This window comes from Pleurodeles waltl, chromosome 10 (assembly GCF_031143425.1).
Source record: "Pleurodeles waltl isolate 20211129_DDA chromosome 10, aPleWal1.hap1.20221129, whole genome shotgun sequence".
NCBI classification, from domain to species: Eukaryota; Metazoa; Chordata; class Amphibia; order Caudata; family Salamandridae; genus Pleurodeles; species Pleurodeles waltl.
In genome coordinates, this window is record NC_090449.1 from 1,004,375,285 (window position 1) to 1,004,400,990 (window position 25,706).

The 25,706-nt window shown below is 43.1% G+C and overlaps 1 protein-coding gene across 6 annotated transcripts in view; it reads left to right on the top strand.

Annotated features, from left to right (window-relative positions):
• SHROOM4 (shroom family member 4) overlaps nt 1-21,433 on the top strand; it is a 365,241-nt gene extending 343,808 nt beyond the window's left edge. For 4 of the 6 annotated variants that reach the window (XM_069211858.1, XM_069211862.1, XM_069211863.1 and 1 more), the window contains 4 exons: nt 8,591-9,100; nt 10,716-10,899; nt 11,320-11,592; nt 13,474-21,433. In XM_069211858.1, coding sequence (XP_069067959.1) covers nt 8,591-9,100; nt 10,716-10,899; nt 11,320-11,592; nt 13,474-13,740 — 1,234 coding nt within the window. In that variant the 3' untranslated portion in view covers nt 13,741-21,433. The remainder of the gene's footprint in view (nt 1-8,590; nt 9,101-10,715; nt 10,900-11,319; nt 11,593-13,473) is intronic. The other 2 variants (XM_069211860.1, XM_069211861.1) reach the window with 2 other exon arrangements.
• Nucleotides 21,434-25,706: the final 4,273 nt, after the last annotated feature.

Sequence of the window (25,706 nt, forward strand, 5' to 3'; positions counted from 1 at the left end):
GCGGGTGCCAGGGGTGTTGTATTGATCAATACACTTCTGGAACACACTGAAATGATCTTTAATGGGTAAGATAGCCTTAATTAAGATGGTGGTGTTTCCAAGATGCCTCTGTCCTGCAGAGAAAATTCTATGAAATACAGAGGAAAACCTTCAGAGAATTACACTCGCTTCTGGTGGAATTCTTGTGGAGTGGTAAGAGATGCAGGGTTGGACGTGGCACAATGCGTAGGGAGCGATGTCGATGTCAGTTGTGAAGTGGCAGGAGGGAGGTTGCTTGACGTTATTGGATCTGTATCTGGATGGGAGATTCATAACGCTTCACAATGCCAAAGAAAATTTGCCCTTGGCAATTTCTAAAGAACACGAAGATTGCTGCCATGGCAATACGGTTGTGGCTGATGTTCCTGGAAGCCCCAGATACTACCAACACACTACTCTGCATGCTCTCAATGGCTGGGGGATGTAGACTTGTGACCCATCTGTATCACGCACTGCGAGCGGACAGACCAGTTAAACCACTGAAAGTGGAAGAGAAATGGCTACCCCTTAGTAACAAACCCCTCTCCCCAGATGATTGGGCCCAAATCCATGCAGAAGTCTGGGCAGTGTCAGTCTGCTCAAGTTTCAAGCAAATACAATACAGCGTAATTCACATGACATAGTTATCGCCCAAAAGACTCCACGCAGTCTACCCAGCCCTTGACCCTAGGTGTCCCAAATGTACAGTCTTGAAGCCAATTTTCTACATCTGATTTGGCAATGCCTAGTGATAGAGAAGTAATGGGGTGAAGTAGTAAGGCAGCTTAAGTGAGTCACTGGCTGGGATATCCCCTTGACAATTAATGGATACCTTCTGGGGTTACTGCCCAGAGACCAGAAGTGAAAGCTTAGCAGGCGATTTGCAGTACTGGGTCTCACAGTGGCTAAACGGAGAATAGCAATACATTTGATGAGTAACCGAGCCGCAGCCAGGGGGAGTTGGGAGAGGGACCTGAGGGAATGGGTGAGTGTGGAGGAGGACCACATGAGACGGAAGAGAAAAGATGCTAAATTACCAGAGGTGATGCTTGCATGGGGGGAGGCGATATTGCAAGAACTGCTGGACACAGATCACCATAGATAATTAGTAGAGAACACAGATCCCTGAAAAGGAAGATGGGTGTGAAGAGTTTGACCAAGTACGGAGCCCATTGACTTGGCAAAAAAAAGACTATCATATTCTTTAGGCTTAATGTTTTTAAACAGAAAATTGTAGGTGAAATGTCTTATATGTGACAGGTTCTAGCATAGGGGTTTCCTCTTTGGTTGGAGGGCGGAGGAGTTTGGTAGTTTACTTGTAGATTTTCTGTAATGCTGCAGCAAACAAAAATCAGTGAATATTGGCAAAAACTGATGTGACCATGTGCAACTGGAAATGCAGTATGAGTAATGTTTCTTTGTTGATAAAAAACCTTAATAAACATATATTTTAAAAAGCTGCTTGGTCCATATCCACATGTATTACATTTTTCTCAGTTTCATGCATTGTTTTGACAAATTTCCTGGTTTTCCATGCGTAACACCTCCTCCTTCAACAAGAGGAGAGATGGGGCATGGGGGATTTCTAGCGCTTCGTCAGCTGAGGGTTTGCCAAGAGCAGAGCCAAGTCCATGAAGCGCAGAACTTAGAGGCACGTTTCTTAGGGTACAGTCCCAGGAGGAAATGAGCAGGTGACAATTCCACTGATTCGTCCATGATCTCCGTCAGAGTGGCTCCTATTGCGGTCCAAAGCATATGGAGAAGGTCGGCATCAACTGTGTGGCACCAAGGACAGTGCGCCGTTATAGTGCGGTAGATTCTATTGAGTCTATGTGGAGTGAGGTATGCCAGGTGAAAGAGATAAAACTGAATCAGCTTAAACCAAGTGTTGCGAGATACTTTCTTGGCATATTGTAATAGAAAAGACCAGTCTTTGACAGTAATGTCTTTGCCTATATCAGTTACCCACACGGCCTTCAACGTGTCCAATGATATATGGAGCTGTGCCCGGGTCCCACGATATATCCATCTTACAAGATACCTACTGTGTCCCATTGTGTAAAGAGCCTGAAGGGTTTCATGTGTTACCGGTTCAGTACCCTGTGGTGTCCAATAAGTGCAAAAATATGATAGTATCTTAGCATGTGTCAAAAAGAAGAATCTCTGATAAACCATGCAAGTGCACAAAACCAGAATGTGGGAGTAACATGCCATCTTCGAACAGGTCCCCTAAATTGAGGGGACCAAGGTGTTCCCAAACCCTGAGCATAGCCGTTGTGATTGTTCCCCAAAGGGATAGGGAGAACGCATAATGGTATGTTAGGCGCATAGGGCGTCACTGAAGCTGTATACTGTGTAGTTAGTTTCCAACAAGCCAATGCTGTGCATAGTTGTAAGGTAGCCCCAGGGGGCAATTTAGGCGTCCCAGGACAGAGCAGTTGGTGAATAAAACCCTTCTTCCACATTGCTTCTGTACAGTTTATCTCGTCTACTTTGTGGCCAGCTAGCCAGAAGGCCAGCCATTGCAATTGGCCTGCAATACAGTAGGCTTTAAAATCTGGAGCTCCCAAGTCTGGGGGAACTGTAGTTTCGTCAGTCCGACTCGGCGGCTGCCTTTCCTCCATATGAGGTCTATCAGTAAAGAATTCAGTGTCCGAAATACAAAAGGTGGTACTATAAGTGGCAGGTTCACAAAATTATATAGGACCCGTGGTAGCATTACCATTTTCGCCACAGTCACCCTTCCGGCCACTGAAATGGGTAGTGTAATCCAAAAGTCGACCTGGGATCGGAGGGATGGAATTGCCCGGTTTAGATTCCCGTCTAACAGATCTGCTTTATTCCGGTATACACGAATACCAAGATAAAGGAAGGAGACTGAGGCCTTCACAATGGTCATGGGCTCAAATGGAATCGTATGCTCCAAGCAGGTGCCCTGGAATGAATACATATATGACTTATAAGGATTAATTTGGAGCCCTGAGAGAAGCACAAAGCAAGGAAAAAATATGCGCCTCCTTCTCCGTGCCCTGCTGCCGATCCCTGTAATAGAGTAACGTATCATCCGCATATAGAGGGCAAGCATGTGTAGTGGAGTTGAGCGCAATTCCCCAATACACCGCACTGTGGTGAAGGTGTTGTGCCAGGGGCTCCAATGCCAGTACAAACAAGAGTGGGGACAGAGGGCAGCCCTCTCTAGTTCCGCGGTATATTGAGTAAGAAGCATATATATGCACCCCTGTCTTGGCCCTGGCTGTCGGGCCGTATACGGTAGCCTCACCCACCATATAAATTCAGGAGGAATTCCAAAGGCTTCTAGAGCTGCCCAAAAAGATAGTGCCAGCTGAGGGTATCAAATGCCTGCTGCATGTCTAAGGAGATCGGGTTGGTACCCTTCCCCAGGTTAATTGGATCTTAAGCGGATTGTGGTCAGACAGTGTCTTGCCTAAGTATGTAGCAAGAGTTATGTGGGGTTGCAAGCTAGTAGTACATAAAAATCGGTCTAAAGGGGAATGGAACACATGAGGGTAGGAGTAAAAGAAGTATTCTTTCGCATTCGCATTACGGTGCTGCCTGACATCTGCTAAGTCCCACCCCTCAACCCATTGTCGCAGTTCCTTTAGTAGCCTGTCAATGATTATGACACTTTCAGTGTCAAGGTTACAGTGTTTCTGACAATTAATAATTGGTTAATTTTATGCCATCCGGTGAACCCCTAATTCTGCACGCTTAAGGGTATCCTGAGCCATGTTTTTGTGGAACCCTGCTATAATGTGAACAGCATATCTGCATACTAACATAACCCCTCCTCATCCTCTAGAAGCACTTCCCATCACTTGCTCAAAGTGTCGTCACTAGAATATCTTCAGGGAGTTCTTCTGCGAAGGCTGCTGTTTCAGGGGACTATGATTTTAAAAGAGAGGATCAATCAAATGAAATCTAAAGAGCTATCACAGCAATTATCTCAGTGTAAATAGACAGACGGTTCTAGGACTGAGCAAAACAAGTCCCTCCTTTGAAAGCCAAGTTCTCTAGGCCTTGAAAGTAGAACCTAGGTTGGTGTTCTAGGTTACACATGAGGTCTAGAGGTAGCTGCAAGGACTGGGCAAGCACCGCCCTCAGAACCTCCAGAGTTCTTCCTGAACTGAGGTATGAGGAATTGGCTATGTGCTGAGTAGAGAGATCTTAGTGGAGGATGGCAGCACAATTCAGTGTCAAACGACCAGGGTCTACGCCTAGGGTGTCACAATGAACTGGTGGAATTCCATGATCGGAGTGAGACCGTAAACGTGTACGTAAAGCCTACAAAACAGGACTTTGCAGTGCTTACTACATACGTCATGGGATTGGTAAATGGTTCTTTGTAGCTGTGACTTACCAAACAATCACTGGCTTTCACAGTGTGTTGAAGACTCTCCACAAAGTTGCAGTTCCTATAGCTTTGTTCTTTTGTATTCGAAGACTATTTACCAGACTCCAAGTTACACTCATTATCAGGACACCTCATGCTATAAGCTAGTCTCCATTACGACTATTAATAAATGGAGTGGTGTATTCTAAGACCCTTCTCTTTAAAAAAAATCATTTTAGCACAGTAGTTGCAGCGAGGCCCTTGGTGAGCATATCTTCACCCATGAAGGGCTGAGTTTACAGGAACCTTTTAAAAAGTAGGAACTCTACTCCTGGTAGGTTTCCTCCTACATTTGCAGTGCATGTGCAACTTTTATTTTCCTGTTGTAGTATTGCAATTGTATTTCTTTAGTGCTTCATATTTCTGATGGTGCACCAAGAGGTTTTAGATAGTAGGGTAGGACGATTCTCTGAGTATTTTGGATTATGAATGAAAGTTCACTTATGTAAATATAGACTTCAATTTTCTGCCTCAGTTGGATAAAATATACTGCTGTTATTGCCCACTGATGTGTAAATTCCTGAAACTCCACTAGAGGTCTCGTGGAATTTTATAAAAGAACTCCTACTGCATCAAACTTACTCATTCTTATTCCATATGGAGAAACCCAAATGGGTCTATTCTACCTCCTGTTACATATGGCAATGCCAACTTCTCCTACCCTGGAAATCCCACTGTTTCCTCCCTTTTGCAGGAAGGAGCAGTTTTGTATGTGGGAAACGTGATGGAAAGTGAATATCCACAAAGTTGTGTTGTTGGGGGTCTGCATCCCCTCCTCCACCTTCCGTTATGCTCTATCCTTCCACTTTTTCTTTCGGCAATTCATTGCGCATGTATAATTTTCAGCATGAATTAGTTAATGGATTTGCATATGTGAAAATCCTCCAAATCATAATTCTGTGAATTGGAAATGTACCTTCCAAACCACTAATCCACCTCGCTTTACACTTAGTTGATACTTCGGATCATAACTGTCTAGTGACTTGGGTACTAAATTTGTAAATGAACCTGGGTTTGGGCAACCAGCCTTTCCGGTTGACACAATAAGCGTGGGATGTGCAGTAAAATGAATGACTGTGATTTTTGTGTGTATTTGTGCCAAGTGTGTTAAGGTGTGGCTAGGTGGCAGTGTGCGGTCTTGTCAGGATGCGTAGGTGGATCACTGATGGGGACTGGCTGTGGTTTTCACATCAAAGCATACGCATAGTCCGCAATATATACAGAAGATTTCAACATTCCTTGAGGAATAGCAGCTATTGGGATGCGAATGGGCGTGGATTGAGGGAAGCTGGGGGAAGGCAGGGTATAGTGGAGGAGGGTTACTCCACTTCTCTGAGGAGGAGGGTTGTTCCACTTCTCTGTGATCTGCATTGTGAAATTGTGTGTTTCTTGCTCAATATGTTGCTGTCTCTCTGTGAGGTTTTGTTTGCAGTGAGATTATTATTTCTCCTTTGTGAACCCAAGGCCATTAAAAGCAACATTGGTAATTTGGTAAATTATTTTCATCTTGCCATTAAGGCTATATTGGTGAAGGTTGCAGTTGCATCATGTTCGTACCATCAGGGCCACAATTTCCAGGTTTGGCTGTATCCGCAGAGCCTGAGGTCAGTAATATTGCTACAGACCAGGTACCAGTCAAAGCTGGTTCGAGGTGCTTCTCACTGCCCACAAAGTGTATTGGGATACAGACACAAAATATATGCAAAGCTCAGCTGTACACTGAACCCTCCGCTCATCTGATGCCAGCTCATCGAATGCTGGCTTCATCTAGCAACGATCATTCATTCGGGTGAATTAAACAAGAGTAAGATCCCTGGGGATTCCCTGTCCAAGATTGGGGCATGACTTTAGCTCCCTTCTGGGTTCACCTCCACATCACAGGTGCTTCATGAAACTCCTGAATTGTAAGCTATTCAGTATTTAAAATAAATAAATATTTTAGCAGGCGATTGTATTAATACTGGTAAATAAAACAGCAATGGGTGTGTTTTTGTACAACACGTTTTTTTGTGTGCAACACATTCTACTACAAGAGTGTGTATGTGCAGTATTACTGTTATCCATCACTACAGTTCATATTCGACACACTGCAGCAAAAGGGCATGCTGAGTGCACCAACCAACATATAGACATGTGACCTGAAGGCTGCACACTGTTCATAATAGCGAGTTATTTGCATATTCCTGCAGCAAATAGCATTGGTTCCTTTTTAGAATGAAGTGTTTCCGTCTTGGTGTGTGCATCAAAATCACCACTAATTAATCAAGACTGTTTGTGTCAGTACTGGCACTCTTTAGTGTGAGAGGTGCATACCATATGTTTTATGGTAGAAAGACTGTGGGGGTCATTTTGACCCTGGCGGTCCGAGACCGCCAGGGCTAAAATGACGGAAGCACCGCCAACAGGCTGGCAGTGCTTCCTGCCCTATTACGACCGCCGCGGTCGCACCGCCGGGGCCGGCGGTACACCGCCAGGAAAAGGCTGGCGGTACGGGGAGTCGTGGGGCCCCCGGGGGCCCCTGCACTGCCCATGCCACTGGCATGGGCAGTGCAGGGACCCCCTGACAGGGCCCCATGCGGCTTTTCACTGTCTGCCATGTAGACAGTGAAAAGCGCAACAGGTGCAACTGCACCCGTCGCACGGCCGCAACACCGCCGGCTCCATTTGGAGCCGGTTCCCATGTTGCGGCCCCCATCCCCGCTGGGCTGGCGGGCGGAAACTTGGTTTCCGTCCGCCGGCCCAGCGGTGATGTCCAAATGGGCACAGCGGGAGTGCGGCCGCCCGGCGGTTACAGCTTGGCGGGCGGCAGTAGCCGCCCACCAAAGTTGTAATGACCCCCATAATCTGAAAACAAGTCTCTTTATAGAGGTCTTCTTTTCCAATCCTTCCCACCAACCTACACCATGTTAACCCACCTCAGCCCCAGAGAAAAGTGGCTGCCCATTCTTCGCTGATGTCCGGTTGTTCCTCGCCTTTGTCCTTTTACAGTGGCCACTTCGGTGGTCAGGGTCTAACTAGGTTCATTGAATTTTGGTAGTCTGACTAGCATCTCCGAGTTGCTTCTGGCGATCAGACGGTGCCTAAGAGAACAAGTAATTACAAGCGCTGGGAGGCCTTCGGGTAGCCACGCGCTCTACAAATACCCATAACATAACATTTAGGGGCAGAGAAATACTATCCACCATCAGACCTCTGCCCTTCTCTGCATCTATAAGAATGTCGCCATCATTTGCTAATAGCATTGTTACTGGTTCTTCGATGAGCAGCATTTCTGATATGGAGCACAGGTGTGTCTGCTAAAAAGGAAGAATGAGAAATAACATGCAATGGGGTTGTAGCGCTTAGATCCTCTTCACAATACAATCAAACCACCTCTAGAAACGTTTGTGAATTTTACTGTTGGAGGCTGGTGCTTTGGTCACTGGTCACTAGTGTGCTCTGAAACAGTTCTAGATTCTCCGCTGTGAACCACGCCCACCGCACGCCAATCACTATCACTTGTTCATGTGCTTGTCTTTGAAAAATCCTTTGTCATTATTGGTAAATGCTTTGTTTGTCCCTGCTTGGGGCGGTTTTGTTACCGCCTTGGACACCGACCCTGTTCCATGGATAATTGCACGCTTGCCCATACATTTGACTGCGAGAAAACTTTTTTTTCCTATTGTGACTCTCCTTTTCGCTCATTCTCATGGCGGCTGTGGCTTATATCAACTGTTTTACTTTTCATTTTCAATTTATGTGGCAAGAAAAGTCCAGTTAGGAATATACTAAGCTAATAGCTCTAACTCGAGCAAACGCAAGAGCCATTGCATTGCAAATGCTTGCTCTACTTTGTGCGCGAGATGCCTTAATGATGCTTTAAGAACTGCCATGGCTGTCCTACAGCAACAAAGAGTGATTTGTTGCCAGTTGTGACGAGCGGTTTTTGTTAAGTTCATAATGCAGAGGACAGCCAATGTTAAAAAATCACTAATGGGTCACAAAAACGACCCAAGTCGATTCAGATGTGAAGCTCAAGGAGACAAATTCCTTGAAATCATGTGCCACAATTATGTTCAGAAATTACAATCTCTTCTGTTATGCATGTGTACTTTCTCTGTGGCAGCTCTTTCTTAATCTTTATTGATACCTCTTTATCTGATTTGTTTGCATTTGTCTTAGGTTGGACACAAGGCGTTTTGAGTCAAATGGTGACCTAGACAGGTCCACGGGCAGTGAAGCTGGAGACCGGTCGTCTTTGAGCAGTTGCACTGAAGAGTGGCACAGGTCCCAGCCTGTGTCCCCCGGTCCTGGTGAGTTGTCCTTTGCTTTGAAAGCCAGGGATGATCACGTGGGGGTCTGTGAGGACACCTTGACAGTTAATTCTCTCCCCTCCTCCCCAGCAACAGGGCACATGCAGGAGGGCGTGGAGGAGGAAGAGGAAGAGGAGGGAAGCTGCCAAGCTGAAGCTACACGCAGGCTTCCTGTTAGGATGACCTCTGAGGAGCTAATGCGGGATGTGGCAGGGAGAGACCGGTCGTTGGCGATGGTGCTAAGCCAGGGCTCTGGCATGGTGACCACAGCAGAGGTGATGGGCGAGTTGTTCTCAAAGGGTGACCGGCAGTCCTGGACGGAGCACTTTGAGAAGGATTGGAGTGCGGAGAAGCCATATGAGAACCCAGGTCAAGAAAGGTAGGTTGCTTCTCTTTTGTTAATGCGCTTTCTTCATGATCTGATGGTCTAGTTTCATCTTCCCAATGTATCTCCGGTTTCCTTTAATACCTATCATGAACATAAAGAAAGAAGCAAATTACTTAAAGCAAAGTGGTACTTGTACGACTGTTCTTAAGATTAACCCTGAGCCAAGTCATCATAAATCCATGCAGTCTTTATCAGACAAGATGTTCAAGATGAAACCCATCTAAAGGAATTTATTTTGTATCTGACCTTGCCCTCATCTCCCTGTGGTACCCCATGGGGTAGAGTTATCTATGTTATTACCATGGAGGCCAGGTGCCTTTATATGTAATGTAATAGTGTGGGTGGCTTCAAGGAGCTTATGATGCAGGGCCTACCATGTGTTTTTTTAATTTTTATTTTAAGAAAAGATATTTTGGATGTTAGAGAGCAGTGCCAGCCAAGTACATATTTATGACAGTAGTTTTACATTTTCAAAAACAAAACTATGGAATATGTTCTTCCTAGATGAATCAACCCATTGTGATTGTTACCAAATGAATTGATTTCATAATTGTAGAGCCCAGATCCCTCACTTATCTGACAGCCCGAAGGCCCTCTCGAGATCTTGTCCACCGCACCCAGGTTTCTCTTCCTTAAATTGTTTTTCTTTGCAGTTAGCAGCCTTTTATTTCAGTAGCCACCTCTGTGACCAATATTTGTTTTAATTAAGCCTCTCTGTTTGTACTACCTTGATTGTGAATAGTGTGAGCATGTGTAAAGAACCATCACTTCTCTTTCACATATAGCCTATATCTCAAGGCAGATGCAATGGTCATGGTCCACCATGACTAATCTAGCCACAATCACTTCAGAAAAATGAAGAAAACCGCTGTCCACTTTGGCTAGCCTAGTGGAAGAACACAGACAGGTAGGCTCGCTAACCTACAGAAACCCCATTCCCAGGTCCAAAACAGCATCTCCCTGCGTAAGCCAGTAATCTGTGCACCACAAACATAGTATATCCATATGCCCATCTGTTTACACAACGCCAGCCTACTTACAAAACCTTTTTTGCATTTCTCTGATTAATGTGGACTCCAACAATACCACCATCCCCAAGACCCAACTTTCTTCAAATCATAAATGTTCTCAAAACAAGTGAATTGCACAGTTTCGACACTCACCTCAGTATTGTAATTGTATTTATATAGCGGTTACTAGCCCTGACAAGGAGTTGAAGTGCTTTTCGGCAAGTAGCACATTGTTCCGGACCCAAAGTGGATAAGTGATTGATTAGTATCGGGAAATCTACGTTTTTCACCAACCCCCCATGTCATGTAGATCCTAATCTGTATATGTAAAGGAATAACGGTGCTCCTCACTGGGTTTTTGCTCCTGCTGCAAAATACTCTATGCTTCAGAAAGGTTCTTCATGATCTAGAATTTATCAAATACACGAATTAGACAAATGAGAGTTTATTTTCAAGAGTGAGTGTACAAAAATAATTAAATTCTTGAGATTAGATTCTGTAGAATAGAATTGCAATGATGTCTGATCATCACTCTCATTCGTTTGTATGCCAGAGAATATGTAGGTTATGAATGCTCTTTTTGCTTCTCCCCGTAGGTATGAATTTCAGCCAATCTCTCCTCCTCCACCGGCTGGGTCGATCAGCCCCACCTCATACTCCGCCTACTACAATACATCCGCTGGGAAGGCTGAGCTGCTGAACAAGATGAAGGAGCTGCCGGAAGTGACAGAAGATGATTCTGAAGGGGAGGAAGTGGATGCAGAACTGGCAGAGAAGAAGGTATCCCTTGGTGTTCAACCTTATATCTCTTTCGGTGCCTCACACATACATTTTGTTATTGGTTGATGTCTGCAGATATGTGTTTTTCATTTTCTGATTCGTTTGCTGCTGATTACTTTTTCATTCAGAATGTGTACTACTATTTCAAACTATCCTTTTTGTTTTAATTTTTTCTACCTCGCCTGTTCTTTTTTTAATTTTTTATTTCTGTTTTTATTTTGTGATTTTTTTTTTTTTCTGTTTGTCATTTTAGTTCTCTCTTTGTCATTTTAATTTCATTTCTTCTACAGTTCTTTCCTTTTTGCTTGTTACTTTGTTTTTTTCTGTCTCTCTTTCTCCTTATATGTTTCTTTCCTTTTGATCCTTTTAACGTTTCTGCCCCTTTGATGTTTTATTCTATTTTCATTCACCACTCGATAGCTGCAGCTCATTGAGAGTATCGGCAAGAAGCTGTCTGTGCTGCAAGAAGCCCAGCGGGGGCTTTTGGAAGACATTGGAGCCAACACTTCCTTGGGGGAGGAGGTGGAAACGTTAGTGCGGACGGTGTGCAAGCCAAACGAGCTGGATAAGTACCGGATGTTCATTGGCGACCTGGACAAGGTGGTCAACCTGCTCCTGTCTCTCTCTGGTCGTCTGGCCAGGGTGGAAAATGCACTTAACAGCCTGGATCCAGAGACCACCCAGGAAGAAAAGGTGCGTGCCCACTCCAGGATAAGGAACAGTGCATGTGTAATTACCCTGGCAACTTTATTATAGCAACATATTGTTCTTACAATAGGGAGCTGCTTGACAGTTCACATTAAAGCTTGTGGGCGTAATGCAAACACACTGGTAATATCACATGAATTCCTTGCCTAAGGCCTAAGGCATCGGTAAGTGGTAGTTGAAAATCCATTATGCTGAGAGGATGGGGCGTGTTTCTCTCTTGAACTATTCCCCTATGTTGTCCTGTGGTTCACACCAAACCCTAGCAGGTCTCCTTTTAGAGGGGGCACTGGCTGGTATTATGACATTGAATGTGGGTTTGTAGGGGTACTTGGGAGAATCTGAGGGTGGGCATTGTGGGTTGAGGGCAAGCGTCTAGTTTCTTTGGTTATTAACGTTACAGGTAGCCTCTGGCAGTTTTGCCTTTCCTTAATGCTTTAGTGTGTGAAGGGAGTTTTGGCATTCAGAAGTTTACGCCGCTCTCCAAGTGAAAAAAACAATGTCTGGGGAAGTCTAGAGAAGAAGCCTTAAAGAACTAGGAGATGTGGAGCGCTCGCAGTATACTATGAGGACTTTGTCGAAGACATTTATACTCCAAGACTACATCTGGTGTGGGAGAATGTGATTCAGGTGGACAGTGGGCTGGGCAGAATGTGTATCAGGCGGATGTTGGTATGGATAGAAAGTAAGTGTAAATTCAAGTGGGTAGAATGAATTTCTGGTGGATAGTGGTGAAGATAAATGTTTTTTTCATGGACAGTGGTGTAGGCAAAATGGTTTTCAGGTCGATGTTGGTGTTGGTAGAAAGGATTTCAGGTGGATATTAATGTGGGCAGAATGTGTACAGATGGATAGCAGAGTAGGCAAAATGTTTTTTTCAGGTGGAGTGTTGTGTTGGTGGAATGTGTTTCACGTGGAAAGGAGTGAGGTTTTATTTATAGGCATGCTTCTAAAGTACAGCGTTTTATGCCATCAGTGGTTGAAAACTAAACAATATCTCCATCTGTTAAAAAAATATAATGAGAAATGTGCCAAGACACCTGAGCGAAATGAGTTAAGCTTGTAAATGCCTAAAATAGGGGTGGGTAAAAGGCACACCATTTCTGAATGGAGCGTAGGATGTTGTGGTACTACGCTGGCCTAAGGGTCACGTTGGTGGGTGTCCCTAAATTGTGACTCCACTAGTGGAAAGCTATTGGTTTTGGTCATCATATTCTTTGTTGTGCTTGAAAATGAACCCAAACCCACCCACACTTTAACTTTGGGGATACCTTTTCCTGTTGCTATGGCAGTGTTTGCGGTCCCTGAGCCTTAGCACAAGCCCTAAAGAACCCCTTCAAAACACAAGAGAAAAATAATCCATCCCATCTATATAAGCAGACAATAGAAACACCACATACAACAAAGTCTTAAGTATAGCTCACTTTGACATAACTTTATTTCAATAGTGAGCTGATTGCTAAGCAGAGAAGACACTGAATGGGCGGGCTGGGCAGCCGTTTACGTTCACCTTCTGCTTTAGCCATGATCCAGATGAACCAGCTGTTCACTCTACACCCAAGCACAGGGTCGCCAACCATTTTTTCAGATTGCAAGGAATATGGAATGGTGGCTGTTGCAGCTCCCTAGGCAGTGTATTAATCTTGTAATCCATGCAGATGGTGTCCACCGCTTCCACATCTTAGAAACAGCAGTATGTAAAAAAAAAAAAAAACATTGCTTTTTAGGGCCATGAACTTGATTTACACCCTTTCGTTTTGTCTTGTTTGTGGATTGTATGCCTTGTGTTGATTAAAGCACTTTAGGTTGACTACTAGAGCAATGTCGGTTTCACTCTCAGGATTCATGGTTTAAATCCCTTTCTTGCAGCTTGTGCTGATGGAGAAGAAGAGGCAGCTAACTGAGCAGCTGGAAGAAGCCAAGGATCTAAAGGAACATGTCGACCGCCGTGAAAAAGTGGTGCATGACACAGTCTCTCGGTACCTGACCGCGGACCAGCTCTTGGACTACCATCATTTTGTCAAGATGAAGTCGGCCTTAATCATTGAGCAAAGAGAACTGGAGGAGAAAATCAAACTCGGGGAAGAACAACTAAAATGCCTCCGGGAGAGCTTGCCTAACTCCAGAGAGTACTGAATTTTTATCCTAATAGAAGGAAGTGAGTGACCCTTTAGGCACTCAGTCTTGTCGGCTTAGAAGGTGTGAAAGAAGGATCCACACACTTGATCAAAGCATGAGATTTACATTTGTGGCCAACAGGTGTAGACTTTTGTTGGTTTTTACACTTATCCCCTCTGGAAGAGTCAACACTCGCACGAGTCACAAATGTTGACCACACGAGAAGGTCTGTGTTATGCTCGTACCAGCTCCTTCTCTGCGAAGTAGTTTTATGGACTAAGCACCTTCTTTTGAGCTACCCTTTTAATTTACATTGTGCATTTTTTTTCTTACAAATGTCCAGGGTGGAAAAGACAATCAAGTGCCTTGTTTTTTGAGGGCTCCCTCAGGAACAGTGCCTGGAGAAACTCGCTAAATGTGTTTTAAAGGAGCAGCTGGGCACTGAAGTGCACACAGTTTCTCCCCTTTGCCTTTTGACCATAATCAAGCTGAAATATGGGCAACATTGCCATGAGCTTCCTGGAGAACTCCTTTTAACAGGCATCCAGAATCTCCTTCGCAAGACTTAACACGTGAAAATTTTCACTGGAAGACCTGAAACATCTCATTCTGTGCTGAAACTCAAACTGGTGCTCTGCTGCAAGGAAGCACATTACTTTTGCTGGCTCTGTTTGCAAACTGTGAGCGAGGATTAGGAGTTGTGGTGCCAACGTGCCCAGCAAATGGATTTTGACAGGGAAAAAATAACAGTGTTAAAGGGTCTTACCATTATGTTGTTGGCCCGATTCTCTTCAGGAAGAACATTCTTGTGGGATTTTGGTTTGCGAAAACACACAAGAAAAAGTGTTTTGCCTCACCGCAGGGCAGTAGAACAGGAACTCTACAATGCTGAAAACAAGACAAGCCTAAGAAAATGAGAAGTCTTGACTCCATGTGTACATACTGAGTTACCTTGTAGCCGTATGTGCTCCACTTTCAAGTTCAGACTCCCATATGTGACGGCTTTGCGACTGAGCTTTTAAAGATATCTGTTCCCCACTCAGGAATTGCCAGACAACCATCTTTGGCGAGTGCCAATGACATGAAATTGAATCGGAAAATGTCAAATAATGCTTTAATATTTTTAACACTTTTCCAGTAGATAGGAGTGGGCGTGCTTGCAAAGCCTACATGTGTTATCTGAATCACATATGTGCCAAGTTTAGCCAACCACTCATTCGCCTCCCCGCCCATCAGCCAAAAACCCGAATGTTTTGAACCAGATAGGACTGGGATGTGGTTGGATGCTCATCATACCACAATCTAATTACAGAGCCCACCACCTCAAGTTTCAAAACACTAAGAAAAACAATCATGTTGTTGTATATTATGTTTTGCATTCCAGATTTATTTATTTGTACATTTTAGTCTCTGGCTCTAAAAAGGCCAGGCAGGGAGGATGCATTTGGTCGCAAAGATCTACTCAGATAGACGGATCTTTAAAATGAGATGTCTCAGCTTGCAAGAAGTCCCTCTTCTAGCCCTGATGTCTTCCATCAACTCTAAATTGTTACTTCGGGGGGGATAAATAAATATTTTTATCTCTGTTTATTCAACTATAATTTGTCTAGGTAAAACACCAGAGAGCCACCTGCATCACCCCAAATCCCAGAGCTTGTTGCATTAACAAATGCAGATATTTACCCTGCAGTCAACCATTTTATAATTTTATGATCGTACTGTTTTATATATTTTTTATATTCTTAAATAATGCCAAATATGCAATACAATTAACTGTCTGTACTTTGATAGCAGACATGTATATGTTTGTACATATAAAGAATATGCATGTATATTTTACAAAAAGTATTGAATTGATTCAGGGTCGCCAGCAGTGTTAACTATAATCAAAGTTAATCAGTTGTTTCAGGTATGTAGCTGGCTGAAGATTTGAAGTTGGGCTGGTCACCTTTTTTCTCGTCTGTGATCCACTTTTTTACATGCCTGTCTCCCTTAGTTGCGCACTGCCATTCCTTGCTGCATTTAAATTTAACTCAAGGGTCTGTGCCATTTTCCTTGTATTTCTTTAATGGTTGCCGGGATAGAGATGTCTTCCTGGGCCCCTTCATAAGGAGATCAGTTATCTTCAGTGTCTCATTCCCACTGAATCCTTCATTTAAAGGGTACATCCACCTTTACTACAAGTACTTGTTTCCACAGACAGAGGATAGAGATGGCGGCCAATCCTCACAAAGAGCTCTCAAGGCTTCTGCTTTAGAGTTGATTTACACACCAGAAACAGTCTGTCATCTTTCACGTCAGTACATCCATTGGTCTTTTTTGTCTCTCAATCAGTTAAATCTATCTTTAATCAAATAAGGCCTGACTTCATTGCCTCTGTTGACCAGCATTTTGTCCTTTTCAAATCATATGTCTCAAAAGCGTCCATAGCTGCTTACCCATAACCAGGCGTCCATGCCATGAGGTTCCCATCACACCAATGCATTGTTCCTAGGCGTGCTAGGTTTCAAGTACGTCCTTGATATCCAAAGCAGGCACCCTTGGCTTTGGACTAGATTTAAAGCAGAGTGTATGTCGATGGTATTGGAATGTTTCACACCCCAGTCTGTCATTGGTCCCAGGCTAGTTAAAACTGCCAGACAGCCCCAGATTTGCGTCCGCAATTCACACTAGAAGTTCAGAAGTCATACGGAAAGCACTTTTAGAGTTCATGACAGTTGATTTTCTTCACCAAATTTGCTCTGTACTTAAAACGGTGTGAATGTGCACTGCATTGCAGCTACAGGGTGATGTATTTAGGATTCTCGGTCACAACTGGTCAAAGCCATGTTCCTGTGATGTCGCCCATCGTTTATTTAGGCATGAGCCTTTCATTTGTTTCATATGGACTGAGCGCAATGTGTCTTGGTTTCAATCCGAGAAATACATCCTTGACACTAAACATCAGTGTCTGCTGAATAGGAATGAAATATATAGAAGATGAACCTTTCAAATGATGTCTGGTTGGCTTGTTTTAAATTCACCCGAATAGGTAGACGTTCTTCATGTTGTGATTTAACGAAGTTGCCCTGTGGGACTGCATTTTTAGATATTTCCTTCACCACCACTCTTGGCTAGAATGCGTATTTGCCAACGTAGTTCGATGCAGCAGGAGTAGAAGGTGTTGAAATCCACTGTCCCACTACATCCCCCATTGAGTCTTGAGCTGCCATCACCTTCAAGATGTGGCAAATTAAGTTGTAGAGGGCGGGTAGTGACTGTTCTGCGTTACTCATCCTACATTGTCAAGAAACTTGCGGAACTAAAAGGGAATGCTAATTGTACATTTATACCAATTCAAAGAAACATTGATATCCTTCAGACACAACGATGGGCGACGACGTATCAGCAGTATTTAAATGAAGGGTTTTATACCCTGGCTCTTTGGGGAGTTAGACTTTGGAGATGCTCTGCAGCAGGTTCGGATTGGGAGTGAAACTCTGCCAGTCCCAAGGAAATTTGGGAGTGGTAGTGAGAGGTGAGCATCAGGAGGTAGTTTGCACGCTGGGACTGGAGTATGTTAAGTGGCATACCCTAAGGCAGGCTGGGAGCGGCACGCACAGCCATACAAAGTGCAGAGTGAGTGGTGATGTCATGGCAAAACTGCCAGTTCTTGAGAAATTAAGCAACAGAAATAAAGCTTTACCCATGACTTCACGCATTTACCGTCAGCCAAGAGAAATGGGGGGCTGGATGCAAAATATTCATCCAGCAGTATTTAACCTATGTACTCAGTGATTTTTAATGAGAGTCTAGTTCAAGGGTACAGTCCTGCTTTTTTTTTTTTATTGCACAGGTTTTAGTATTAGTATAAACCTTTTGGGGTTTTTCCGGTATTTCCAGAGTCATTTAATAGAAGTTATAGTGGGATTTTGGAAGCCATGCACATAAGTCACAGCTAATACTTTTTACACGCAGAAGATTCCAGATGGCTGCTGGGACTTTCACACAGTTGATGGTGTGCCCCACATGGCCCCAGACCAGTGATTCTAAGTTCAATGTCATATTGATTGTTTTAACCTTCATTAAAAAGTCAGAAACCCACTCTTAAGGATCAACCACTGTGTACAAAATAAACAAGCCTAGGGAAGTCTTTGCCAGTTGATGGAAAATGTCCACCTCCAGAAAAAGTTGGAAAAAAAAACAGACACAAGAGGTTCAGGAAGGAACTCTCAGCAGTCCTCTTCTGAATGGCCTTTAAATAAGGCTTCATCCTTTTGTATGTATGCTGAAGGCACCGGTGGACCGAACCAACATTCTGTTTTGTGTAGGTGAGGTTCCTAGCTTGTTTCATTAACTGTGATTAAGGTAAACATCTCACACGTCTGTTGCTGAATGTACCTTCAGAACTTGAATTGCATTTTTCCAAATGCTGTGCAATAAAAGACCAGGAGACAACAGTGTTAAAATAATCCATTTGCTTTTATTGACACATTTTGTTGCTGCTAAATAATGATCTGGGAGCCTTTAAACTGTAAATTATAGGATACCCATAGTGTATAGTTAAATTTAGGGTCCATCCATTCAGTAGCTTGTTTCTGTTTTCTCCAGGCTCCATTGTCTCTATTTAAATCATGGTTTGGGTTCATCCCAGGCCCTGAACTATCCCACACAGAAGGTACCCCTACACGCTTCAGCTAATAGTCTAGTATCCCGAGTCCCATTCTCCATCTCCAAACAGATGTCCTTCAGAACTGGTATCTCTCTCAAGGTCAGCGGGTGGCAATACATCTCCAGTTTTCAGTGCAGCACCGTTAGCACTTCCCCACCCTCAGGTTGCAAGTCTGAGCAACGTGACTGAGTTTATGCTGTATAACCTCATCGTCTTGCATGCAAGGTTTACCGCATATGAATTCCTCAAACTGTAATCCCTGCATATCTTCCCCCCCATCCCAGTGTCTAAGTTCCACAGCTGCCCAAAAGAAGAGAGTACGGGGCTTGTGCTGCTATTAGGAAGAATATGTGGTCTGGCATCTAAATTGCTGAGTATGGACCAAGGAGATCTGGGTTCTAATTACAAGTGCCTGTGCCAACCAATATTGGTGAGCCTTAGCAGATCACTTTGTCTTTCTTTGGTTCCATTTTTTGTGTCTGCCCTATTGGTAGTATTTAAGAAAATGTTAAACACTGCTTTTAAACACTATAAAACTGTTCCTTAATTTTTAAGGACTGTAAGCTCAAATACCGACAATCACCTGTTTAGGTCAGACCTATAAAACAGTTTAGTAAGAAGCGAAGACAATGACTTTAGAAGAGTGCATGTTGAAACTGGATGCTCAAAGGGATGATTTCTACAGTTAGCAATAGTTATGCCATTATGAGGGAAACAGTAAGTGTAATTGATTGATGGCTATGGGATGATGAAGTTTAAGCTGATTATGGTCAAACTAATTTCAGACATACTGTTGCAGCGTCCATTGTGACCACTGCACCGTCTCTAGATGATAAAGCATGGCTGTGCATTTTCATGGCCACTTTTACATGTATAAAGGTCTGACTACATGTATAATTTACTATTACCACTGCTGACTAATGTATTTTAAAACAATGCTGCTGTGGAAATTCGAGATTTTATATTGTTCTTTGAGCTACTTGAATGCTTTCAGGAGATAGAATTCCTGTGTTTCTGCTACAGCTAGTCCTACTGAAGCTATGTGCCACAGGAGCGGGCGTCAGGATTTGCTAGGGAACGCGCCATTTACAGAGATATCCTTCTGATATTTAGCGAATCACCTGGTTTCTAGAAGTGTTTTTTGCCTCTTGCTAGCAAAGCCTACTTAGTTACTAAAGTTTATGCTGCTCTTTTGATAAGCCTTAATACATTCCCAAAGGGGCCACCTTTTCTTTGGTGAATCCTAAACTCCTGGAGAGGTGTAATTCCATCATCAATTAAGTTCTTGAAGACATCTCGTCCATCCCTCTGCCCACCTTCTTGGAGTTCTAAGCTACCTCATTGATTAAGGTAGACCAAAGGTGTCCACAACTGGACACATGGTGTGGGATCCATGCCACACATTTGGGATGACCACTGACTGTGTAAGTAATTCCCATTTAGATTAATTTTGTGTACATTTATCTCACATGGTTGACCTGAATATTTGGCATGGATCTGCCCCTTGGTGATTTACGTTGGAAATCCTGATGTAAACTGTACACACTTGTTTGGGTCCTTAATTTAATCCTTCATTCCATGTGGCCCATCTCCATGGTGCAACATTTATTCATGTGTATGTTTCTTACTTCCAAGAGAATGCATCTTAGCATTGCAAGAATTGACTTGATTGCATCATATGCTGCCTTGGGTATTTTGTAGACTTCCATTTGCAGGAACGGTGGCACATATCATGCTCTAGCTTTTGCAGCTGCAGTATAATGGTCTTGCGTGACCATCCATCTCATAAAGCAGACCTTTGTTAGTAGATGTAACAAAACAAGGAAAATCCTGCCAGAAAGTGAAAAACAACAATGAATTCTAATTTAAGAAATAGTTTCTTTAAAATTTGTCACACAAAACTCCTCACTCAAAAATAACACTTGATTCCTATTTTATCAGAACAACTGTACATACAATCATCACTGGATGGTAAATCTACATTGTCTAACACACTATAGAGAGTGAAGATCTGCAGAAGGTGCCTAGAATCATGTGTACAAAATAAACAAATTTTGACTTGTTACTGAAAAATTCTGGAATTATACAGGGTATCCAGACTTCGAAAGCACTACGGATCCATTTAAATGAGCAATGTAAATGCTGAGGAAATATCACTGCGTAGCCTATGCCGCTAGTAAGGCAATATGATTGACCTGCATGTAATTGAACTGGTTCCCTAGCTCAGAAAGTATTCTTTGATGCAGATGTGTCAAAGAGAAAATATATTTCATATACCTGTGTAAAACCCAAACTGCATTGTCTTGCAAATCTCTTACAGTAAGAAGGGTGTTTCCTTTTTATATTATGAGAAACACTACCCTTGTCTAACCTGATACCTTGCCTCCCAAAATTTAGAAGTAATGTAGACCCACATTCGTCAAACAGCATTTCATCTTAACTTAACAATACAGGAGCCAAAATATAATTATGGCAGAAAAAACTGTAATAAAGAATTGTATCTGAAAGTTTGCAGATCTCTTTGACGCTATTATGCATTTGTTAACTTTGATGATTTGGTAAAATAAAGCAAATAAGTTGTTCTCAGGGTTCAAAGAATGGACTGAAAGGTGCTAACCGCTATTGTCAACAAACAAAATTACTCGATGACCATGACACGAAGCCCACAACAAGAATAAAGCAATATCTGTATAATCCCTAGTACCTTTGGTACTAACACATTACCTGTGTAAATCCTCTCCTTTAGCACAAAACAGTATAAAATGTATAATGTGCCAATTGTAATTTCTGTGTTCTTTTTTATCAGGATGTATTTTTGGTAATTGTATAATCATGTAATTATGATCTGAACCCACTAATGTATAAGGGTCAAATCCATTTTGCTAATAGTATTGTTATTTTAAAATGGTTGCTCTGTTTGTAAATTTACCATGTAGCTTGTGTATTGTATTATATATGATTTTTGTATATATCTACTTTGTGGGAAGGGGGTGGATTGGGGGAAACTGGATAAGGAAAGAGCTCATGCACTACAGTACATAAAAAGGTGCTATCCCTAAAGTGTCCATGAGTGAAATTTATTTTTGGAGGAGTGGTGTGATTTTAATGGAAGAAGAATTGGGTTTTGTCTACATTAATAAATGCAAATCAGCGCAAGATATGCTGTTTGGTATACCATGCACAGCTCTGAAGACTTGGGACTATGTTCATCAAGATTTTGGTTCTTCTTTAAAGTCAAGCCTTAGCAGACAGTGCAAGCTGCCTGGTTGCACAAGACCTATTGTGGGCTTACAGGGGCTTACCATTGGTTGGATTTATTGTCACTCTCATTTGCTTGCTTTATATTCAGGGTTTTCTCTTGTCCTTCTTGTGTTTGTCCCTCCCCTATGGCATGTCCACTTTATCACCTCTCTGATTGGCTGGCTTCTATCCTACCACTGCTCACTTTTAGGGAACTACTTTTTTCTTTTTGCTCAAGCGATCCATGAGAGTTCATAGTTTTCCAGATCTCTTCCTCTTGTGCTCTCATGCCAAATACGTTCTCCCCTGTGTGTAGGCTTGTGTTGCAAGCTCTTACCTGTGTGCTTCTCCCCTGCCCCACAGCTTTTTGTGATGCCTTCTGTGCTTCTCACCCAGCCCCTCATGTGCTCTTTTTCCCTCTTACCACTTGCACATTGCTCCCCACACCTGCAAGCTCCTCCGCCTTAAAAAAAAGTCCTTTCACGGTGCTACGTTTTCATTTGTTTATTATTTACTGATCCATCACGGATTGGTAAATACAAAAATAATGGCTATTTACATATAGGACCACTCCTAGTACTGCCTATACCTTATATGGTGTCAAAGGACAATGTACAAAAATGTTGAATACTTGTATAATATTTGCAGAACGCCTAAGTTAACGCTCAAGATTGAGATAAAAAGTTACTCTCAAGGTTCCAATGGAAAATTCTGCAGGCCACTTCCCTGGACGTCTGCTTGGATTCACATGCAGCTAATGATGATGTGTGCTGGCGCTCATATGTTGGATTAGCAAGGTATGCGCTTGATCCTGTTAGCTATTAGACCTGGAGGTCACCATCAAATTGGGCAAAAATTACATCTTTTATTTACCACACCACACAACGGTAAACCTGGGGTAGCAATAATTATTTAATAAAAATCAGTGTCACCTTAGGATTTTGGGGGCCCCTGTCTGGCGCAACTTTGAACTTTATTGCTCATTTTCTGCAAATTCAAGCCCTTTGTTGCCTAACAATATTGAATTTTATGTTGTAGGATGAGATACAGAAATACACAGAGGTGAGTTAGAGAGAATGTTCGCTTTCCCAGTGGGTCCCTTGGAAGGTGGGGGATTTCTCAATTTGCCCGTGCCTTAAAACATCCCTGATACAAATTATTCCTTTTAACAGCTTCTCATAATAGAACAATTACTATCATCTGACATCACCAGGTGTTACGATCTACATTGTGGGGCAGGCCAATGTTGTATTTGACAGGCTACCGGAGTGCATGGTTCCTTCCGGGCCACACCTTATTCCAGAGAATTCGGAATAATGATCAGAGTAATTTGAGGGGCTACCGTTTGACATGCTGGAACAATTTCTCTAGGTAATTTTACCCTCATGCATTCTATTTATATATGTAACCATCATTGAATCAACCTATTTGCAGATGTGGCATTTTTTTGCAATAAATTATAATTTGTTAAATGGCAGTCCTTGTGAAAGTGACGTTTACTAAATGGCAGGTGATACATTGGCAGTAATGTCATGAAGAAAATAACACCCGACGTGACGGAGCAAAGCTCGTCTAAGACTAGACATCAGATTTTTTTTCCCAGTGGGGCCTGCTGCATAGTAAGGTGCACCTGCAGCCATTTGATTGGTAACAGTTTATTTTTATTTATTTCATTTTGCTCAGTGGTTCCCTACCTGTGGTCCGCAAAGCCTCCTCAGGGGGTCCGTGACTGCTTAGAAAATGATATAATATTAACAGATTAGGTCTCCAGCTTTCAGTGATGACTCTGTGGGGGGAATCCCCGGATTCCAGTAATGTTTCCCTGGGAGTCCCCAGGTTCCAATATTGATAAAGTGGGGGTGCACAGAAGTCAAAAGGTTGGGAACCACTGATTTAGCTCATATACTAGCAAAAATAAGTGTTACTTGCTTGTTGATGTAACATGTATTTTTTCTTCTCTTCTATAGTTCAGCATGCTAAACGACTTTCTACCTTTCCTTGCAGGTGGCCCAAGGTAAAAAAAAAAAGTCCAAGATGAGTCCTATGGCTGTAAGGCAGAGGTCTTTTAACTTTTTTGCTCTGTGCCCCCCCCCAATAATATTTTGAAGTCCCACCACTGTCAACACCTTATGAAAAGATTTGTGGGAGGGCTGAGCACGCGTGGCTTGTGATACCATTACAGGGGTACTTTTCAGTGGCTCATAATCCACACTAAATTTGATAATTATACAAATGGAAATCGGAACGGACAAAAAATAATAATACTACCATTAATTAGGGTCTTGTGACCCTTTCACTCTCCTGCAACTGCACCTTCTGCACTATTGATAGCTGTGGTCCTGAGTAGTAGGCTATCTCCTCTGCCTCTTTTACCCCTTTCCCACCAATCTTGGCCACCACTCCAATCTTGAAACAACTCTCTACCCTTTTCAGAAAAAATGAACTCCTGTGTTTTGCACACCACTTTACAGCAAGAGTGCCCTTAACCCTAAAGCTCGCCCCCATGCCTCTGTTGTTAAGTAAGACAGTCGTAGTTGTGATGCAGTGGGCCCCTCAAACGTCTCTGCCCCTTCCTAAAACCCTCACATCCTCTTTTCTGTCACCTCTCTGAAGCCTAACCTGTAGGTGTCTCCCCTGCTTAAATGTTCCGCTCTCTTGTGCCAATGACCAAAGCAATACTGGCGCAGCAAGGGGGCACAGCCATAATAGGGGTATAGTTGGGCCCTCAGTCCTCTGGGCACCAGTGCCACCGCACCTACAACACCAGTTATGCCCACTCCTCTCCTACTCCACTGGGCCATCACTCCTAGGCCTGAGGCCCAAAGCGGGCTGTCTGCCCCTTTGTGTCAAAAAGGGAAAGTACCTACATTTCGCCCCTTTGTTGCTTGGGAACTTTTTCCTGCACAACAAGGATGATCTGGGCCTCAATGCTCAACAAGGAAAATGGGTCTCCACTCCTCGTAGCCCTAGTAACACTTCCGTAATTGGGGCGTAGTGGCCACGACACCATTGCCCCAGTGCCATTGCACCTGCTACACTAATGATAGTGATGACTCTTAAAAATAAATAAGGCTGTATTTCTCAATACCACCCTCAGGGCGTCTAGCTGAAGAAAGTGGGGAAGCTGCCTCTGTCCATTTGTAAACAAACAAATTAAATCCCATATAGCACCCTCCTCTCTGGCCAGTCATGGATTTCGTACCTTTCAGTTTTTCTCCTGGGCCATTACTGAAAGGCCACAGCAGTTCGGACAGTCAGGGCTCTGAATAGGACCAACTTGGATTCCTCCCGCTTCACTCAACCGAAAGGACATCTGCATGTAAATGGAGATCGAAGTTGGCCCGCAGTACGGGGACCAAGGTGCCCATGTGTTTTTAAATTTACAAAAAATTGTTTAAACCCTTAGCTGCTGGGCTTTTCTCCCCAGTGCTGAGCCCTTTTTTGGCTATTTGGGGTAGTTCGTGCTTAGGGCTCCATAACTTCTTTTCCACATAAGGTATCCATGTCGTGTATTTTTCCACTGAAAACTGACGCTTTTCAGGGGCATGAGTTATAGTTATCTTGGGGCACGAGTTACAGTTACTTGAGATACCTCTGACTATAACAGGGGAATTTCTATATTTTTGTAAGTTTAAAATGTGAGCAACCACCAGAGCTTTGGGTTCAGGGTTTCTGTACCCTGGCCCCTTTTTATTTATTATTATTATTTATTTATTTTATTTACATTTTTGTCTGGGACTCGGTTCAAGTCAAGACCCAACATGGCTGCCAACACTTCCTTTTAGAAGTGTTGACAGCCAGTAGGATATCAGCACGAGATAGGGAAGGGTGTGAATCCTTTGCGTCCCTATATATACAAATTGTGCTTTATTTTTTATTTCTCCAAAACCACTGAACGGATTTACACCAAACAACAAAAAGCATTGGCACAGCCAATAGGCCTCACTTATACAAGAATTATTGGCTTTGTTTTGCTATGTTGTACACCAGTGTGGCTCCTGTTCAGCATGGCGCAAAGTTAGTGGCGTGGAGTGTCACAGTGGAGTGGGGGGAGTAGAGTCTTGTAGAGTGGATTTGTCTGAATGTTGTAGAG